The 21,387-nt window shown below is 40.2% G+C and overlaps 1 protein-coding gene across 12 annotated transcripts in view; it reads right to left on the reverse strand.

The window, feature by feature from the left end:
* Positions 1-21,387, reverse strand: part of ABI1 (abl interactor 1) — an 83,142-nt gene that overhangs the window by 1,059 nt on the left and 60,696 nt on the right. Inside the window, exons 4-11 of one of the 12 annotated variants that reach the window (XM_076331730.1) lie at positions 18,883-18,897; positions 18,052-18,152; positions 14,450-14,590; positions 12,129-12,229; positions 10,879-10,959; positions 9,058-9,234; positions 6,095-6,181; positions 1,694-1,879 (exon numbers count right to left, since the gene is read on the reverse strand). In XM_076331730.1, coding sequence (XP_076187845.1) covers positions 1,694-1,879; positions 6,095-6,181; positions 9,058-9,234; positions 10,879-10,959; positions 12,129-12,229; positions 14,450-14,590; positions 18,052-18,152; positions 18,883-18,897 — 889 coding nt within the window. The remainder of the gene's footprint in view (positions 1-1,693; positions 1,880-6,094; positions 6,182-9,057; positions 9,235-10,878; positions 10,960-12,128; positions 12,230-14,449; positions 14,591-18,051; positions 18,153-18,882; positions 18,898-21,387) is intronic. The other 11 variants (XM_076331731.1, XM_076331732.1, XM_076331735.1 and 8 more) reach the window with 11 other exon arrangements.

A 21,387-nucleotide genomic window follows, 5' to 3' on the forward strand; every position in this document is an offset into this window, starting at 1 on the left:
TTGAACAAGGACAAGTTTAGCATTTTATTAATAGCACCAGTATTAACATTTTTTGAAGTACAATTATATTTTAAAAGACTAGTTTGCTATCCTGGGATTTTCCATAATGAATTCACATGCCTTCCCTGTTGAACATTAAGCCCAGAAAATGAAATTTCACTTTTCTTGCAACATTAGCTACCAGTAAAAAGTGGGTAGTGACTACACTGAACGCTCAGTTAAACTATTGACAGAGAGGTACAGTCGACTGCGACACAGTAAAACAGAGCATACAGACAGCTGAAAGTTAAAAGCTGAACTATGAAATAACTGGCTCCATGAGCGTGGCAGTCATTTCTGGTCAGATTAATCAAGAGAGGGATCTATATACTTTTGAGGTAAAGAAAGCAAAAACAAACAAACAAAAAAATTAACATTCTGTAGAAATGGACCAACAGAAAAAAAATTTACACTATGGCCCCTGCAGCTATATAGTATTTACTTCAGTATATGATCTTGTAAACGTAGCTGCTTAAAGCCACTGTACAGAAATGGATGGTCTTTGCTACAGAGCTTCGGTGCAATAAGAAGTTTTGGCATTACTTTTCAAGGAGCTGCAATGAGTGCAAGTATAAAAGTTACTGTAGGAAAAAGCAGAAGTGAATTTACAGCAACATCAGCTATTTTTCAGTACCTGCTTGGTGAATACATTACTCTTACCAACCTCCAACTCACTGTGTGCAATTAACAAAGCAGAGATCTCCCTAAGGAAAGTAAATGTCGCCACCAATAATACTGGCATTAAAACCTACCACTATGAATACACAAACTTTGGACACCACAGCCTTACCCTTCAAAACAGTTAACATGGATTTATGCAATTGATCAGTTTTATGAATTCCAAGAACCTACTATTTTACATATATATTTCTCAGAAATCTGATGTCTTAATGCCTAGCAAATAATGATGCCGTGTATCAGTTATTTTCATCCCATGGGTACATCCTGCACAGGGTCCAGCTAGGAGTGAAGATGGAACACAGCAGTTCTGCCAGGAGAGGTATCACAGGTACCCTACCCCATTTCATATGCACTACAGTACCAGCCAGATCATGAGAAAACTTGCAACACTGCTGTTGACAAAATGGTCGTTGTCAGAACACAGACAACTCTACAGGCAGGAAATCAGCATCTCAATTATTCATGGCAAGAGACATTCACTATGAGTTCATACCTAAGTACAGTTTATAGTCTGCTGATCTAGGGTCACTTGATAAGTCTCCAAGGAAGCCTCACTACATTTTATAGTTGAAAGTCTAATGATCCACTCCAGCTATCTAGTTTGATGGGAGAAATAGAGCTCAGACTTTCTGGCCTTTTTGCAACACTATTTCTAGATGATTACGTAGCTACAAACACAATCCAGCAGCTCAGCAACGATGAAAGCCATCTGATTTACATCTGCTTCTCATAACGAAGGATTTTTTTTTTAATCCATTCTAGAATGCTTGAAGGTATTTTATAATCCTTCCGAAGGACTATATTTTATCACATTAGGTGTAGCCACAGACAAACCAAGAAAAGAATGGTTCTAGTTCTGACTTAGCAGGGCCAATGATTGTTTTCATCAGACCCAAGCTAAGTCCTTCATTCCCTTCAGATACCGTTAATCCTCTGATACTGCAGTAACACTGAGTTGCAATGCTTCTCTTACCTTTCTCTATATAGTTTTTAGGTGCCCAAGCAGGATCTCCATCTGCATAGGGATCACTGTACTGCACAACAGCAGCCTCCTCATCCTCGTAATCCACAGGGGGTGGGGGTGGAGGAGGAGGAGAGTCATCAAACATCGGCATCTCATCGGGAGGCGGCGGTGGTGGAGGAGTCGGGCTATCAGCAACTAGAAACGTTTGGAGATTATTTTTTTTTTCTTAAATCAAAACAGTGTGGAGATGCAAACAAACCTGAGGCTGTGCACTGTAAATAAAAGGGGTGGGGGGACAACACACATAGCATGCACTATGATACCATGCACTGATTAGAAACAGAGGCTTTGTATTAACATCTACAACATACAACTACATTTGTTATTAGTGGTCAAATCTATGTATAAATGCTACTAGAGTCAAAGCACATGCTGCAGGGCATAAGCTGAACACCAGCAGAGAGGAAAGCTTCCTGCTCCGACGTCCATGCGCTGAGGGGCTAGCTGCAGCGGTTAGCGATGAGAGGACTCCGAGTGGCACCCTCTGAGCCAGGCAGCAACAGGCCTCTGGACTGGACCAGCAGCTTGATTATTTTTTAACAAATCCTTTGTCTATAACAATCACTTTAATTTATTTCTGAACACTGCTTCCTTGGATTCCTTTTCTCTCAGAGCTAGCATTAAGGGGACAAAAAGATCTGGTGTGGATCATAAAAAAAAAGTGAAGAGACTAGTGTTTAAGATTTAACCAGGTAAGAGAAAGCAAAGTAATCCTTCTGCAGAAGAAAAGCTTTGTACTGATCTTTATCTTGCAGACTAGCTTGTGCGTGTGCACATATCCAGGATTCAATTAATAAATGGAAAACTACAACAGGCAGCTACTGCTCTTGGGGAAAAAGTGCTCAAGGAATTAAGTGTATAATCCAAAATGTCAAATCTCTGCCCTGAGATTCTCCAATCAGCACAATTACAAGTTGCTTTGGGAAAGGGAAAAAGAGAAAGGCATTATGGTACAAATCACTCTTAAAATCAGTTCATCAAATTAGTTTTCAGTAACATTCACAGCAGCTGGCAGAAAAGGAGAGAGAGCACACTCAGATGCAAGACATCAAGTCACTTATCCTTTTCCTTGGGAATTGTGGTCCACTACACATGGACCTAGGTGTAAGCACTATGAAGCAAGAAGTTACTGGAATGAAGGTATTGTCGCTAAACTCAACTTTGTTACATAGCAATACAGATTTAATTACAAGAGATTTGGGAGTCTGCACATTGAAAAAACAGGCTGAAAACCACTGCTCTAGAAAGAGTTTGACTGGAAGGAGCCGTCAGGCTGGGCATGTGCTCCAGAACATGCACACTATACTAATTTTCAGAAGAAAACCCAGCTGCAGGGCAAGGAAAGAACAACACTGAGTGAAGCTTTAGCTACTGCTAGTTACAGTGGCACTGGACATTAGAAATAGGGTTTCTGTTTGGTTTAATGCTCTTTACTTTCACCTGGCCACTACTCCAGCAGTGACTAACTTTTGCTCTTCAGCCACATGCCCCTGACAAGGGGCTTGAGCACAGCTCTTGCGTCCCAGCCAAGTCAGACCAGCTGCGCTGGTGTAGGGGAAGCCAAATCTCCTGTTGCAAGGGGGCAGAAGCTGCCCCAGCCCTGGCACCCAGCCCGCTCTCTATCCCTTGAAGAGCTAATGCTATTGTTCACCTGTGAGCCCAGCTCCTCTTCAACTTGACCAGCTGAGCTGTATACCCCACAGCTCTCTCCATCACTAAGACTGGCTGCCACTGTATTAGTGATTCCTCTCCCATACAGAAGCCCATTTATGTCACTTGGAGACAGACTAACAAAGTCTTTGGCCGAGCAAACACTACGTCTTGCCCGTGTTACTGAATAGCACTCACAGGCAGGCTTTACTAATCCACCACAGACACGACAACACTGTTTATAAATGGATTGGTTTTGTGCAGTAGTTTCGGCGCATCTTTCACAAAATGTATTTCTCCCCTTAATTTCCATCTGCAGCCAGGAAAAAAAAAAAACCAGTATTGAAACAACAATCCTTTAAGGTCTTGAGAAATCCTTACCTTAATAAATGCAAAAAGTTGTATATATTGAACAATGAAGTTGCTTATTTGAAAAGAAGAAAGGAAGGCAGGAAATGCAAGTGTGAAAGCGCCAACACATACCTAACTGAGATGCAGTGCAAAAACTGCATGCTTTATGAGAAACATTTAAAACAATTCAACTTCACATTTAAACAAGGGGAGGGAATGGAACAGAAAGTTAAACAAGTGCCACCCCATGGAAGTATCCCCCCGCCTCTCGGATTTTAACCTCGATTTTTCCTGGTTCTGAACTTAAAACAAGCAGACTCTAGAATAGCATTACTTTTCCTGCAGGGAGTGGTGGAGTGGGGGGAAGCATACAGAAAACCACACTAAATAAGAAAGGGTAAAAGGATCAGTATTTATACAGCTCCAAACTGAGACATCTTCTCTTGTATGTATTCACATCCCTGTTCTTTAAATGGGGACCAGCAGACTCCTTTTGAAAGGACTGGGTGTGACAGTACAGCAACTTACATCCAGTCAGTTTTCCCTGGGCACTGGACACACTGGAAAACCTCTCTGAAGGAGATACCCACAGTTTGGGCACAGGGCGCAGGAAAAAAAGAATAGGCGTTGCATAGTTGCTAAGCCCTCTGTCCTTGTCCTCTGAAAGAAGTCCACAGAGCAGAGGATGTTGCTTTCCAAACCCACAGATCTTTATGATAAGGAAAAGACAAGCCTACCCACGTCTCCCTAACTCCACTCCCCCGTAGACTTCTTGCAGAAAATGAGGCAGATGAAAGTCTAGCACACAATGCCAAAACTCAACAACAGCCTCTACAGCCAGTTTTGCTGAGCGTATGCACAGACTGCCACACGCACCCCTGCCTCCAAAATGAGGCAGCAGCAGCTCAAAGCCATACTCATTATATAACTTTCAAACCCAAGAGACTGTTAAAAGAAAATAAAAAGAACAATTCCTAAGACCAGATTTCAAGCTTCAGCTATTTTTGCTGCAATCTCATTCACAAGTCAGCTTGCATTTTGTTGTTGCACACACGAATAAGTCTGTCCCTTTTCACCTCCGCTCTCTCAAGGGCTGCGTTATCTCCAGGAGGACAATACTTGGAACAATTCAGAAGCAGGTGTCAATTTTCTCAAGTTTATCTGCAAGTGAAGACATTCTGTAACCTTCATCTTCAGTAGGTTTACCTCCACACTTTGAATTTTGGAAACGTTCGTCAACACAATTTTGTGGCATACTATTCTACGTCAACATGATTCTTACTATTTACCTAGCGCAACACCAAAATACCTTCTTTTTGAATGAGAACCAGAGAGATGCCTCCTGGCTCTATGGGAACGTTCAGAACATGACCACTTAAAAGCTCTAATGGGAGGCTGAACAGCAGCACTAGTCAGATCTAGGGGCCCCTAAATGTATGCTGGAGCTATGGAGCTACTATGTAGTAGTAGCCCCTGCGATCCTAGCAGACTTCGCAATGGCTCCCAAACACTTTAAAAACATTTTATACTTACTTAATGCCCTATCTACACTGCATTCATTCTGTTGTTTACAGAACTGCAATGTACTCCTACAGCAAAGATGTCCCCAGATCAGGAACACAGCTTTACACCTGCACTAGCATTTGGGACAGTAACACTCACCTGAAATGAATCAAGCAGAAATAGCAAAAACAGAGTTATCAGTGTAAAACACCTTGCAGCACAGATCATAGCCAAGGAGCATACCTCTCACAAACCTAACAAGCAGAGTTATGCTGCAAGAAGCTCAGTAGGGAAATCTGGCTAGGGAACACAAAGCAATGGAAAATGAAAGGCTGATGAGAGGAGAAATACCTTACAAGCTCCTTTGTAATGGCATTAGATCGTAAGACTGCACATTTTCAATTGACTGTACAGCTTCCTGAAAACTACTACAGTATTAGAGTCAATGGTTACACAGTACAGATTTTGACAGTCCTCATAAGCCTTTCTAATAAAAACTAATCAATTATCCCTAGTGAAAAATCCTCGGGCAGGATGATTGAACATGAAATTAATATTTTTAATTAAGATACATTTCTATATTCACACCAAGCAGATGCCACATATTTCACACTGTATTTCTATAATAAATTTGCAGTTCAGAACTTAAATGGGTCAGTAATAATCATGCACATGTTATAAAATATTGAAGAGTGTGCCTTTCAGCTCCAATAGCATATTGACACTAGAATGCAAGATGGTATTAGCTTCTGGAAAAGGAAACGAAATAGAGTCTGACTTGCCAGCCATGCATGCTAGAAGAAAGTAGGCTCTACCCTTTTAACAACTCAGCTTGTCCAAACTTACTGTTTTCCTGCACCCTGGCCACGAAGCCTGTGAGAGGTATCTGTGGAGTCAACTGAGGCATAGGGGGAGGGGGTGGAGCAATAGAAACTGGTAGCAACGCACACGCCATATCAGGAAAGTCAAACAGACAAAGGGGAAAAAAAAAAGGAAACAAACAAAAGCAGCCGTCAGTAACGAGGACCACAAAACAAAGTATGTAAAGAACAACAAGAACACAGACATGGAAGAACCTTCTTCAAGCTTGTGTTTCCAACAAGGCTGAATTCGTGGTTAGCCAATCAAGGATCAAAAAGCAAAGCATGCCCCTGTGTTTAGCTGAACAAAAAGCCAAGCGCAGGCTGTGTGTCTGGAAGGTCACAGGGTGCACATGTGAAGGGACTTGTTCCGCTTCACTCGGGGAGCTCATGAAACTGAGCTTTTCATCTTGCTGCCAAATAAGGATTACTCAAATTTAGTAGTTATCTTTTAAAAGTACGGTACTAGAAGTAGAGGTGATGTTTCGCAGGATTCTGGACTACTCCTCTAAAATAAGAGTAGAGCGCTACATCAAGTACAGCAAAGCAGCACTGACACAGAGCAAAGACAACTACTTTACAAGGGAAACAATGCTGCAACATCAATACTTAAATATTCACAGAGAGCACCTCCCGTAATTTTGTTCTGCTGGCATGGGGGACAGTGGGTTGGCTTACTATGTTTTTGTTTTACATAGAAAAAGAGACCTTGTTGCTTGTTGGTAGGAAAACCAGATGGGTTTAGAGCAGAATGGATCTTTATTTTAAATTAACTCTTCTGTGGTTGGAGGCACTCAGCAACTTAAGAGGCTGGCAAAGGCTTCAACAGCTACAACTGGCTACGCTAGCGCACAGAGCTCCCCAGGAAGCACTTGCAAGCTTGTCTTCTCTGAAGTATGTACTTATTTGGTGAGTAATGAGATATGAGACACATGGCACCGGTGCTCAGAGATGCTGGGCTGACAGCTGAGATGTTCAACTCTTCCCTCTACAGGTAGGAAAGAGGCATGGTAGCAGTAGGGCATGCCATTCAAAGTATCAGCTCTGGCAGGACATCTCCCCATGAAGCAGGGGGGAAAGAAAAGAAAAAAAAAAGAAGAAAAAACCCAACAAAACATCAACTCATTTGTTTATACTGTGCCCCTTCTCAGTGGAATTTCTCTTGCACTGAAGCAAAGAAATTCCTGTGAAGGCAGGAATTCAGCAGGGTAATCCAGTTGGAACCAAATTTGAAAGAGGTTCTGTACTTCCAAGTAAGCAACAGTTTTAAATAAAGCCATAACTAAAGATTAATGTTTGATGAATAAAAATGGAACATTTAGTTCATTACAAAACCAATAATCAAATAAACTGTATGGGAGAAATGATCAATAAAAGAGGGAGAACAAACAGGTTTCTCACAAAATTGAAGTAAACATCTACAAAAAAAACAGAGTATTTGTTAGCATGAAAAGTAAAACCTTAAGGAAACATGGGACCTGGATTTAATGTCAAGACAGTAGCATTTAAAAATTAAAAAAAAATCACCAGTTATAGAAACAGAGGAAAACAGTTTAAAGTAGAAAAACACACCCATCAAAATACTGTTTAAAAAATGTTGACAATCAGTATTTTGAAAACACCAGAGAGGCTAGATTAAGGAACAGCACCTGCATTTGAGCAAAAAATTGCTTTGGACAAATGTAAGTGTTCAGAAACAGTGGTGTGCACAGCATTTAAGACAACTGAACTATTTCCAGAAGTGAAGTCCTGTTTATTCAACAGAACACAACTGTTCAAACAGGAAGGAGTTTCTGTTGTTATGGTGAATTAATCTGGGGAACAAGAGTGTGGCAGAAAATGAAGGGCCAATATGGATGAGAGAGTGGGAGGAAAGTCAGGACTGGGGGGAAAAAAAAAAAATAGGTACTGCGTCTGCAAATAAAAATGCTTTCTGATAAACGTAATACTTCTAAACCGCTGAGAAAAAACTCTTCACCTCAGTGTCTCAAACATTTTATATGCATTCTTTCCTTTAGAGTAAGTACACAACAGCAAACACTGGTCCAAAGTGATCTTCAGCCCAAACATCAACACTTCTTTTTAAAAGAAATATTACTCTGAAGTTTAAAGAGTTGGCATGCTGAAGAACACCACCAGAAACCATCAGAGGACTATCACTCCTCTATGTGTATCTGGTCAAAATTTATGGAAATGGCAAGGAAGAAGTTTCCTAACAGAAACAGCTTTCTACCAACACTCAGGTAGATCCTTATTTTGCAGATCTTTCTGCAGTGAACCTTGTTTGCCCTGTTGGGTAGGTAGGCAGGATGCTGCTGACTAAAACCTGCTCACTTGCCCATGGCATCCACCCCTTCCTTCATTCATCTCCATCTATACTACTACTAGTGTGGAAGCACAGAGGAGGAGTCTGCTAAAAAGAGAGAGACTGAGCTCTTCTTTAACAGTCAAGCTTAAAACTAAGAACAAAGGAGGAACTTGGAATCAGGAAAGAATTTAGGAAAGAGACGGAGACAGGGAGGAACTGTGTAACGGGAAAATTTTGTTACATGAGCACTGCGCTCTGACAGTACTCTTGCCACTAGCCCAGTAGTGGAGGGACTGTACTACAACCATATTAGGTCTCCTGCAAAAAAAAAAATCTGGTTTTAGTTTATGTTCTCCAAGCACACCTGAAATGTTAAGTATAATGTGCCTATGATCAGATAGGCAATCATAATTTCTTGTCATGAGTAACAGCAAACAAGTCAGAGGGGAAAACAGTATAATTGCATATAGTGCAATCACTGTACAACTTCAGTATGGTTTTTCTTGTTTGTTTTTCCTTCTATTTTAGGAAAGAAAGCAGTAATCTGATTGATGCTCTTCATAAATGAATTAAAATGCCATGCATGCTTTTACAATCATTTTGCTCAAAACAGTTTGTGATTTCAGAGCTCAGAAGCTTACTTGAATTTTGAGAATAAAGAGGCCCGCCATTAACATGAGGTTGAGCAGAAAATGGGGCAGTCACAGAAGGATTCCGTCTGTATCCACCAGAAGATGCTGAAGAAGTGGTAGAGTTGTGTCGCGAGATTTGCCTGGTCATTGTGCCATACTGGGAACCAGGAGCTGAACCCGGAGCAGCTGAAAAGCATTAGCCAGAGGAACCAAGGAAGAGACTTAAGCAGAGCATTACTTGGGATAGAATGCAGAAAATAGAAAAAAAGCCCAGAACATGGGAAATACTTGATTACAGGTCTCCAATAATTTAAAGCCAGTAACAGGAGATTAACAGAAAACAAACACCCCTGTTAAAATTAATAATGAGAAAAAACACACAGGACATAAACCAATACTCATATAAAGGGCATTTGAGAAATGCGACTTTGAGAGACTGGATTGGACTGGAAAATTGAATCAGCTTCCAACTCGTAAGCATATCTCAATTATTCTACATGCAATACCCTTTATTAAAAAGCACACAGAAAAAAAAATCCACGTTCTGCTCAAAGCAAATGTTTTCCATTGTGAACCAGAACTTGTCTCCAATCTAATATAAAAAGACACTAACAAAACAGTAAAACAAATGTCATGAGCTTCAGACACTTGGCACATTTATCAATCATATTTGCTAGTTGTGCCTTTTATATTGATGGAATTTGCACTAACAAATCAGAATCACCAATGCCAGCTGACAGAAAGACATCACTCATTCTTCAGAATGAACACCCGTTTTTACCTTCCACACGCTTGCTGCACAAACTTCAAGGTTAATAAAACAATTTAAGTTCTCTCTTGGATTAACCTCTGACAGCGAAAAGAATCACACCTTGCAAACTAATGAATCTCACACGTTGAGATCACATGGATCAATGCCATTTTTAAATGCAAAAAAACTGTTTTGCAATAAAATGTTTTGTGCTTTTATATACATATGTATATATCTTATATAAATATATATAAACATATACAAAAATGCACACACACACACACAAACAAACAGTGTGCGATCAGAAGTTTGCAGTCCTGTAATGCTATCCAAAGTCACTTTCGCTTAACTCTTCAGTAAGGGAAAGTGCAAAAGGTTATGTGGGTCAAAGCCTCCAAAGCTAGTTTCATAACACAATTAATTTTGTCATCAGCCTGTGATAGGAAAGGGTGGGGTATTTTTTTCCTGCCTGTTTTGAAAAGTACTACTTTTAGATCCCATCCTAACAGCTATATGTAATACTTGAAGCAATTTTTCAAGAACCGTTAGTTCGTATACTCAAGTCTTCCAGTTTGCCACCCACCTGCAGCATTACAGAATCAAACCCAAGCCACTGTGACAGACACTTCTGCTTTTCAGTCACCTTACGCCCACAGGATAGAATACATACATCACCCTACACATCAGCTACCATTTTTAAGCCAGGGTGCAACTGTTGTGGCTTGGTTTCAGCTGCAGGAGCGATACAGCAGAATACCAATATTAATGCTGATTTTGAGTTCTTATAGGTCAGACTAATTGGATCTGAGCTTTACTGGGAACAGATTTCAAGCAACTGGCAGCCTTTTCCCCCTTACCTTGTACATTTACCTTCAGAGGCTTTAACCACAGGAAGTTAGTGGAGATTAGATTTATTTAAAAACAAAACAAACAAAAAAAATCCCAGAACTGATTTTTATACTAAAATCACATAGAGCCCACTACAGCAGAAAAAACACCTTCACTAAGTCCATTAGGAAGAGATGATTATTGATTATGCAGCATGACTGCAATCACTTCAGCATTGACATAAGTCTCACCTATCAGACTGCCCATCGGGAGAGGTGGTGGCAATGGTGGTGCTGGCGGGGCTCCAGGAGGAGGAGGAACAGAAATGTGTGCTAATAAAATAGTTTATATTCCCAATCAGGCCATATATTTTAAAAAAATAAATAAGAAAGCACGGGCACTTGATAGGCTTCCCAACTAAATACAGAAATTCAACTTTGATCAACTGATACAAACTCAGGCCCTGATCCTACACAGGGTTCTGTACCTGCAGATCTTTATTCCCATTGATTTTTATGGGATGCCAGACGATAGTAAGATTTCATGCCTATTTGTACCACTGCAGGCTCAGAAACACCTGGGAAAGGAAAGCCTACATGTGCATTAGAAAGTGAAGACTTGTCATCTGAGGAACAGAGATTGAAGAGGTTCAATAGCAAAATTATATTACACCAAAACTCCACTGTGCAAATTAGCTTTATGTGCTTACAAAACACACAGATAGTAAACAAGTGACTGAGTTGGTTTATTAACAAGATAATAATCCTGCTGGCTTATAATAAAGAAGGATCCTACACATTCTCACCATTCATCATTCTTAAAGACAAGGGAGTATGCTTTCGATGCCGAGAGATCCTGCATGGTTCTCTTTTATTGCTGTGCTATCTGAGAGGCACTAGTTCTTCTGCCTCTCTCAATGATCTCCATCATAGCTTAGCAACTGCAGACTGTAATTGTAGCAGAAACAACACTGTTGGATAAGCCTGAATTCAACTACTAGCAGTGTTTTCATAGGTCATCTTCTGCATTTTATTTGAAGTAAAGACTTATTTAATTAAAAAAGAGAACATGTACATATCGTCATTGGCAGACGGTAAAGTTAGCAGGTTATTTCAGAAGACAACATTTCCCAAACATGTACGTAGTTTCTGCTGCTTCTCAGGGCATCCAGAAATGCCAGATTGTAGATATGCATTTAAAAATATACTTAAGCTTTAAAAGGATACACCTCTCTCCTTCTGTCCCCTCCCCCACTCGATTACCTTGTAAAAACATGGACCAAAAGTGTTTTAACCATCCACTATTCTATAAGTGATTGTTCTGCAAGTACTTTTGGTAAAGAATTAAAACTTTAGATGTTCCTCAGCACTCGTAAGAGATTTCCTGACTAGGACTGTGCTTCAGGACAGTTTCTACCCCACCGTATTCAGTCAAAATCCCTCTGCAAACACAAGCGACTGACATTGCAGCCTTAAGTTAACATAGGAAGAGTCCCACATACCTGGTCCAATGGTTGGCGGTGAAGGTGTAGGCACGGCAATGGGAATGCCAATACTGCTGCTTCCACTATTCTCTCGACTGCCACTTCCTCCACTACTACCACTATAAAAGAAAAACACAAGTATTAGCACAGCATTTCCTACAAAGTTCTATCAACAGCCACACTTCTTGTGTGAGCTCTGCTAGCCTAACTCAATTATAGACTGTTGAAAAATCCCCTATAAAATGCCTCTGTGTCTACCTACAATTGCATACAGCTAATCAAGTCTGGATGCATTACACTCCTAATAAATGGAATTAGCTAAGCTGATAAACAGCACTATGCATAAAATGTCTAATTAAATGCTTTAAAAAAATAAAGAGATAAGCAACCATACCAGTTCTAGGCAATGGAGTAACAACTGAGGGAACAGTTATGGGGCCTTGTAATAACTGAAAGTAATAAGCTGGGGCTGGAAAAGTTCATGCCTAAACTATAAATAATTATTTAAGCTTATTTATGCCATCAGCCAAAGGAACATTTCCTCTACTCAGAACAGAAGTTTAGATTGAGAACTTTTTAACTGAGAACAGCTACGACAAACCTATTGGGGTGAGGTGTGATGTGGAGTATGGGGTGTGGACACTTTTCTGTGTATGTAACACTCCCCCCCACCCATGCACATGCTTTTTGTGTACAAGAAGTCTGTTTCTACAATAGTCTGAAAGGTAACAGTACAGCCAGGTCACAATTTGTTTAAGTACCGTTATATGATATACAAATTAGGGGCCAGCAATACAGATTTTTACAGAACATGCTTCTAGTGAACTACTGAATAACATTTCTACACATGCCTTTGGAGGCCATAACACTTCTTTTCATTGAGGGAGCTGAAAAAGAATCAAGATTCAGGCAGAATCTGTCCTTATTCTTATCCAAGAGCACTCCTTAGGCCAAGGCTTGAATTTACATGGATTAAATGGATAATATAAAGGGAACTAAGTAGTCAAGATGTTTTGAAGCCAAAACACCACTTTAACCCATCCATGTTAATTAAAGAGTACTCAGTGATGTTATAGCTTATTTATCATTCCTGGGCAGCTACAAATCAGTGCTGTCAGGAGTCAAGCACAAATCATCCAAATATATCTTAAGAAGATAACACTGTTACAAAAAAAAAGAAATCAGTGATCTGAAATGGAAGCCAAGATAACGCCTTCAAAATTAGTGTTCTGTCTGCTGAAGACCTTGATCTTGTCACCATGGTTGCGGCTGAATTTCTAACTGCAGTCTACATAAAAGAAGATCTTGTGAGACAAGAGTAGGGAGCATTCACAGTAGCCAGCTAAACAGATAAACAAGATCTTTGGTGCAGCCAGATTGAGAAGTTATTTCATTCTGACAGTATTTCATGATCAACTGTGTCCAGAATACTCTCTCAACCCCCATTAGTGACCTAATGTGTTTAATTGCTTACTGGGAGTTTAAAAAAAGTTAAGACAGATGCTCTCTAAAAAATAAGCTAACATCTTACTTCTAACTACATTGAATTCTTTTGTCCGTTTTTTCCCTGCAGTTTGAAGCCTGTGATAAAAATTAAATTGAAAAAACTGAACTCACTCAAGATGTTCAGAGAAAGATCTAGCCTTGCAATTCGAGAAAAAAATTACATTAAAAAACCCAAGGTACACTCAGAACACCCTTCTCACCAAAAACACACACTAGTCTTTCATCAAAGAAAGCCCTTAAGCATGTGGGAACAACTGGCTGATACCAATACCTGCTCTGTGAATAGATTTTCTACTTCCATCATGCTAGCACTGATTATGAGCATTAAGTTTTACCCAAAAGAAAGCAATTGGCTCTTTCAGACTACCTTCATCACAGTGTTTCTAATCAACAGAAATTTCTCTTTGCAATTAGTGGTCTTGAAAACAAACAAAAAAAAGCCTAAGCATATTTTAGGCTAAAGTTAATAATGCAGCTTTAAACCCATCAGGACCCATCACTACCCTACCTTGCAACTGCATAAATTTTGAAGTTTTGCTTATTCTTGGGAAACAAATACCATACAACAAAATAAATTGATTATATAAAATGAGGCCTGTCGTTATGGAAGTAAGTTGCTAGATACAATGAGGCTTCTACAGAGTATGAAGATACTTCTATGTGTTAGAGAAGTCAACAATACAGTGAAGTTCTGTTAATGCAGAGTGGTAGAATAACTCACCTGTTGCCTTTCAACAAAAAGCCAACAGGCACAAAGCTTCAAAGCTTTTCTGTGACTTCAGTAAGCATCAGCATGCCAGGCAGGAAAGAGTTACAATGAGAAAACTCTCTACCTGTGTGTTCTTGGTCTCTGGTTCAAGGAAGCCGTCCTCCCTGGACTGTGCTGACTGCCCAGTCTGGCAGGACTGGTCATGTAGTCATTGGGGACTGTTGGCGGTTTGACTGGCTCCAGGGTTTTGTAAGGAGTATTTCGTCTGGTCAAGGAAAAAAAGATTTGAAGACAGAAAGATAAAGGATCAGAAGATCAAAAGGATAAATGAATGAAGTAATGAAGCCATTTGTTTTCTTCAGTTTTCAGGAGAGATCACTGCACAGTGACCCACATTGCAGTATATTAAACAAATTCCACCAGGCAGGGTAGACAGGTCACATTCAACTCTCTTATGGATCTATCTACATAAGAGCACTTTGAAGTTAGCCTACAGCACATAAACTGATTAAAAAAGCCTAAACTACATTTACCACTCAAAATATATTCTTTGAACTACATAACATTCAATAGTTACACCTGCATAATGTTCCAGGGTTACCTTTCAGTACACTGCATATGACAAACTCTTCCATTGTAACAATTTCCTCTTTCCTCCCTTCCCTTCCCCTCCAGATGCTTAACTGTCCTAAAAGCATTCTTGGCTAAAGGTATTCAACTCATTAAGACAGGAGAAAGGCTGAAAGATTCACAGAACAAGTTACATTTGCAATCACCAATGCTCTTCCTAGTAGCATTGTTTCACACAATAATCAAGCAATCTCATATCACTTAAACAGATCTTAAAGTGCTTCACAGATGAGCTTCGTTGTCTCCATTTTGCAGCCCAAGAAAGCAAAGCCCAGAGACTTCACCTAGCAGACTGCATCAAGTTGGAAATATAACACAGATCTTTTGAGATCTATTTGCCAGACCCATTACTGCCTTAAGAACAGTGTGTTTATTGTACTGAATTGCAGAGCCCTTCAGTTCTCACCAGTAATTAAGAGATCCCTTGCAAGACATGGAATTTGGCAATACACCAGCTAAGCAAAACCAAAAATACTAAACTACTGGCATTTAATCATTTGTTCAATTACTGGTTATAACTGAGTTGGTAAGTTATATGGCTTCCTGGTACTTTAAGAAACTTACTGACTTCCTTTTTACAACATGGAATGCAACAGTACTAAATTTTAACTATAACATTTTATTATTAAAACCTCTCAAAGAGAAAAGTGGAAATACCATAATTGTTTGCATGCACTGTGGTGTTTGTAAATTAGTTTGTCTATATAAAGAACTCCAGATGATTTTAATATGCAGACTGCCAGCACCTATAGATCTGCCAAAAGAGATCAGTCGTGGGAAAAATAAAGAAACTTTGTATTCCAGTTGTAAGTGATAGAGCTCTAAATACCGCCAAATAAAATTATAAGCAGGGAAGATTTTAAATGTGCTTCCAATAGAAATAACCTTGAAAACTAATGTTTTAAAGTACTCTACCTTGGAATGCACTGGTGATAGGAACTACTACTCAGCTCTGCAGTACTATTTAATTTGCCCATACAATTTAAAAATACTGTCAAAAGCAAACCCCGAGTACATCCTCAGGTTCAGCCATGCCTCAGTTTCTCCTTTGTTCTTCACGGAAGAATTCAAACTCCTAGGCACCAGAGAAGTAAAAAATAATTTCTTTCCATCACTCAAGTCCAATCCTTCCCTCTGCTTTTCTGCCAGCCTTATGTGGAGGAGGAAAACACTCTTTCCTGACCCTGCCCAGCGCTCCCCGCCTCACTGTCCCCCAATGCTTCAGTGCAGTGCTGATACCCATTGCCACCAGGGAGAGCTACAGGGAGTCCAAGGCCTTGCCCTGCCCCAGGACCCTCAAGGCATGACTGCAACTACTCCCTCCATCCAGCTCCAGCAATTCACTCATTCTCCTGTGGTACTTCCAACCTGAGCATCCAAGGTTTTCCACAGTCTCTCCCTGGTCCGGTGAAGAGACCCCTGCTTCCTGCAGTCCCTTTCCCTTTTCAGCCTGAGCAATTTCTGTGCAGGACTCCCTCCCCACCATACTCCTTTAGATAGTCCTGCCTTGGAGGAACAAGCTGCACAATAGGCAGCACATACTTAAAGGTCCATGTAACACACCAAGCTCATTCTGATTTTACACGCTTATCTCTGTTTTCTGGATCAAAGGGAGAAGAGTAGTATCCTTGCGGTTTCTAGCAATTTTCTCTGCATATATTAGGGAAACAGTCATGCCTATGATATTTCATGCTTTGGCAGAACACGGCTGCTCAAGACAAGAGCTGTACTTCCTGAACAAGAAGGGCAGATAGAAATCTGTTACGAACCCACATTATTCCTCCCCCTCAGCCAACTGCTGCCTCTTGTCAAGCTCATCTGGAAATGACATTCAGCTGATTAATCCTTATCAGGCATCAGCTAAGGCAACCAAACAGCTCTGGCTTGTTCGGGGGGGAGCATAGAGAGAGGCAGCTCACCAGTACATCAACGCTGCTGTTTCCAGCAGCATGTCCAAGAGGACATGAAAGCGCTACTCAGCTTCCCAGGGCTGATAAACAACTCTTTCCCAGCTGGGATAAGAGAGACAATTGGAATACTGATTGCATGCCCTTGAGCAATGGGAATTTTCACAAAACAAGCTGAGGAAACCTCTAGGGTAATTTCTCTGCAGAATACACAACAAACACTGCCATCGTGAAGCAGCAAAGCATCAAATCAGGATTAAAAAATCACTAAGTCTTTGACAAAAGGAGTTGCTGCTCCTAAATCTCCTTGACCATTCCTCCTGATCCCCATCCTGTTCCGCCTCACTATTCCTCTTTTTCCAGCTCCCCACTTCTCCCAGATAACATACCTGAAGCCAACACAACCATGCCAGCCAGCTTTACAGTGCCTCAGTCCCCCATAGCATAAAGGAAAGACCGGCAGTGACAAATAGGTAGAAGGGCTTTTTTAGGATGTCTTTTGGAAGATATTGCACAGACAAAACCATATGGCATGTGCTCTGAGCTTCTCAAGTATTAATGTTTTGGTCCCTAGCAACAACTACTTGCTGGCACACCAAGATAAGCAGATTTCACTCCCCACAGGTCCACAGCAGCAAAACAGATGCTACGGCGGGGAACTCTGGTCACAGTGGGACTCAGGAATAGCAAAATCCTTCCTCATTTAAGCATAAAAATAAAAATGCACAAGCCTGCAAGAATCAATGTTGCCAATGTGTTCACAATGCCACGAATTTTGCTTAGATAATGCAACAAATATGGCACCAACAGCCATTTCATACCTCTTATAATACTGAGGAATGAGTAGACAAAAACTTTAGCAATGAAGTCTTTCCCCTACTGAAGTTAAAACCTTACTGATATTCTTTTGTGTCACTAAGGATTTCTCCCCAAAAATCAGGAATAACAATAGCCTCCTCATTTACCCATATCTATAATAAATCCATCCCCCATGAAAAAACATTCTTTCAAAAGGTCATCATGAAAATAAGAGTCAGTGCAGTTGAAAGGGTTTATACAGAAAAGGTAACTGTGTGTTTTACTAAACGCAATCAGAATTGCCATCTATCCACGTATTTAAGAAACACCAACACCGGCACAGTTAAAACTTTCTATTACACAGGCAGGACCAAGCAGTCTTCATTCTTACCCCAGAGTTCCCCGGCCTGACATGGGAGGACTTGGTGGTTTTTGTGTAGGCGGATTTGTTCTTGACAAGGTGCCAGTTCTTGCAGGCTGGTTATTTCCATGCTGAAATAAGGGAAAACATGATTTTATTTTTATAACAGAGCAGCTCTATTATTGACAGCTTTTTTTTTTTTTTTTAAGTGTAAGAATACGAAGTGAGAATTCCCAGACAGCTGTCAAACAGCAAGTTTTCAGCTACACGCAAGACAGACACCAATAAATACAAAGAGTCTAAATACAAGCTTAATGTTGTTTTTGCTATTAATTTACAACAGACATCAGAGAGGTAGACAATTGACAGGTTCATGCACAAATCTCTTATAACCTCTTTTCTTTAAAGGGAAGCCACATTTGTGTTCATCTCCATTCGGGTGTTAATAATTTGAATCAAACTTTAACACTGACAGTACAATACAGTCAGCATGGGCCCAGAATTTCTCAATTTGTCCCTGCTATTTGACTAGCAGAGTCATTCAGGTTGTCTGGGAAGTCTCCTGCAAAAAATGTAAGTGAAGGGAATCAAGGCATCTACTGAATTCAGAGCAAAGCACTACATGTGTTAGAGAAATTAATGTATCTATGTATAAATGCAGATGTCAATGTATCGCAGATACATTGACACATGCTAAACGCTGTCAAAAAAAAAATCAAGTATAGCATGTTTAATCTAAATATCCTATGGAAAGCAGAGGAGAGCATAAGAGAGCGCTAGTTTTCAGTTTTAATGGCTCTGCAGCCTCTACTATCAGTCACATGAGGCACTGTGGGTCAAAGGAGAAATAACACTTCTTACCTTGGCTTTTAGCCACTTAACGTTGGCAAAAAAAGGGGGGAAAAAGGTACAAATTAATGGCAGATCCATCACAACTGATAGGACAGGTTAAACTACAGATAATCACATTTAAAAAAAAATCATTTGTGTCTATTCTTAATTAGCTACGTCCCAGTACACTAACAGAGATTTTACTGGCTCACTTAGTCATTGAAAGTTCTGTGTGTGACTAAGTGACCACAGGAGAAACACTTCTGTCAAAATTAAGTTTAGCTAGGCTTTGCCAGATTTGTTTGCCAGGGTCCTCATGGGCAGTAAAGGGTTGAAAAGCTCTTTGCTGACCATTCAAGTCCAAACCCAAATCAATGGTATTTCAGTGGCAACGTGCACTTAAGAATTCGTTCACAAAACCACAGTTTCAGCTATATGGCGCAGAATAGCCTTGCCTGTTGTTTTGACACTTAACCTTCATGTGTTTTGAAGAAATCCTAGCTGCTGCATTGAATGGTAAATAAAGAAAAGGGACTTCTCAAACAGGATGAGCAGCAGCACCTTTCACCTCTGGTTTATTGATTGAAATCTGATTCAAGACAGCACAGAGCTGGCTGCTCAAAACTGTGTTGGCAGTGCTCTCATGATTGTTATTCTGAAATGTTAGCTCTTAGAATCAAGTCATTATATGACTCCACTATATCACTTTTACAGCCTTCGTGATTGCAGAGGAAAAAAAATTATGAAAACTTGGCCTCATAAGGAAAACGAATGTAATATTTTAAATAAATTCAAGCTGAGTTCTTAATTTTATTCGGGGAGACGGGACTCATGTTTTTGAATGGGGAAAAGAGTTAGTTTCACCAATTTAAAAGAACAAGGAAAGACAAAACCCCAAAACATAAAATAATCCCAATGCTATTTTTGAGGTTGTTTGGAAATAAAACTGTCACTTCCAGAACAAGCCTCCTAACGCACAGCTTTTCAAACTGTAGTTTGCACCTTCTTCTCCTCCTCCAAGAAACATAGACCAGTTTAAAGGCATCCATGAACTCAGAAAAAATAATTAAAACATGCTATACAGCAATGTGCATATGTGAGATTTCTGACAGGGTCTGCAAAACCACTGAAAAACAGCTGGGGTTTACAAATCAAATGAGGTTGAAAGCCACTGACCTTAAGTTATTCATATTACAAGAACAGAAACACAAAACCCACTCCAAAATTCAAATGAAAAAGTTTAGCTGTGGTAAGTAAATTTGAAGGTCACCCCGTGCATTCCCAGTCTAGGCAGAGGTTCATCAGCAGAGTGGCAGAATTAAGGCATTTAAACCACTTCTGTCCCCACGTACCTATTTCATGGATAAACACGAAGGCTCAGTTTCCAGGATGCCGGGGTAGCCTCTCAAGTATTATATTTTTAAAAACAGGCTTCTAGCAATGAAATTTGCTTTCCCCTCTCACCGGAATATGTGACCCTTCCCCTTCACCAGTTGCCAAGGGCAATGGCACAATACAAGGGATTTGTTAAAAGAGACCAAAAAGTGAAACTCTTGGTCCCGTCCCTCCCCAGCAGCCATAGATAGAAACCTTTTAAAGGCTTAAAAGGAAGGGTGGCATGGTTTCTTACCCAGCCTCTACTACTAAATTAGCCTGCCTCAAAAATATAAAACCAAAAAGCTTCCTCTCTTTCCTTCCCTTATGCAGTGTCACTCAGCACTTATGGTGAGTCTTTCCACCTCCTCCTTAATCACTGTTACATTCTGCCTCCGCTACAGCGACAATATGAATATCAACATCTAGCAATGATTCAGGTATCTTCACCTTATTTCAAACCTTTCTACTGCTAAGTACTGTTTAACATACTAAACATGTATCTGAAGTCCAACAGCTCTTGACTTTTATTCCTATCTCTACCTCTACATCAGGTGAGCTCCATCTCTTTTGCTACCAGTTAAACAATATACAGACACACATGCTTCTTTATTGTGCAGAAGAATTCGTAAACTGTTGTCATACTGCTTTCTATAAGTAAAACGCTCTGTACATGTCCTCTCTGTTGCTGTCAATATAAACAAGAGTCATACGGGCAGGAAAACACAGGAGGAAGGAACACAAAGGGAACAGGGATTCTTATGGGAGAGGAACTCCTGATCCAAAAGACAGAAGGGAGGAAAGCAAATGAATCCAAGCGAGATGAACCATATGGCTATTTAATCATGGTTAATAAGCTAATTAATTAGGAGGAGACACTTTCTTATATTTATTGGCTGAGCTTATGAGGTCAACCTTGCTGCATTTCTTGGTCTGAAAACCAAATCTAGTACTTTCTAAGCAATTAAAAAAATTGCTTGGAACTGGGAACAGTTTAGGCAGCAGGGTCTAGACTCATTATGATTTTAAGAAAAACAGGGAAAAAAAGACAGCAGAAAACCAAAAGGAAAAGCAGGTACATGCTTAATATAGGTTCAAGCATCTGTCTACAAATGCCTCTAGGCCAGCCAGCCAGTTGGCAGAACATGACCATCACCAACT

Source organism: Aptenodytes patagonicus, chromosome 2, assembly GCF_965638725.1.
Source record: "Aptenodytes patagonicus chromosome 2, bAptPat1.pri.cur, whole genome shotgun sequence".
NCBI classification, from domain to species: domain Eukaryota; kingdom Metazoa; phylum Chordata; class Aves; order Sphenisciformes; family Spheniscidae; genus Aptenodytes; species Aptenodytes patagonicus.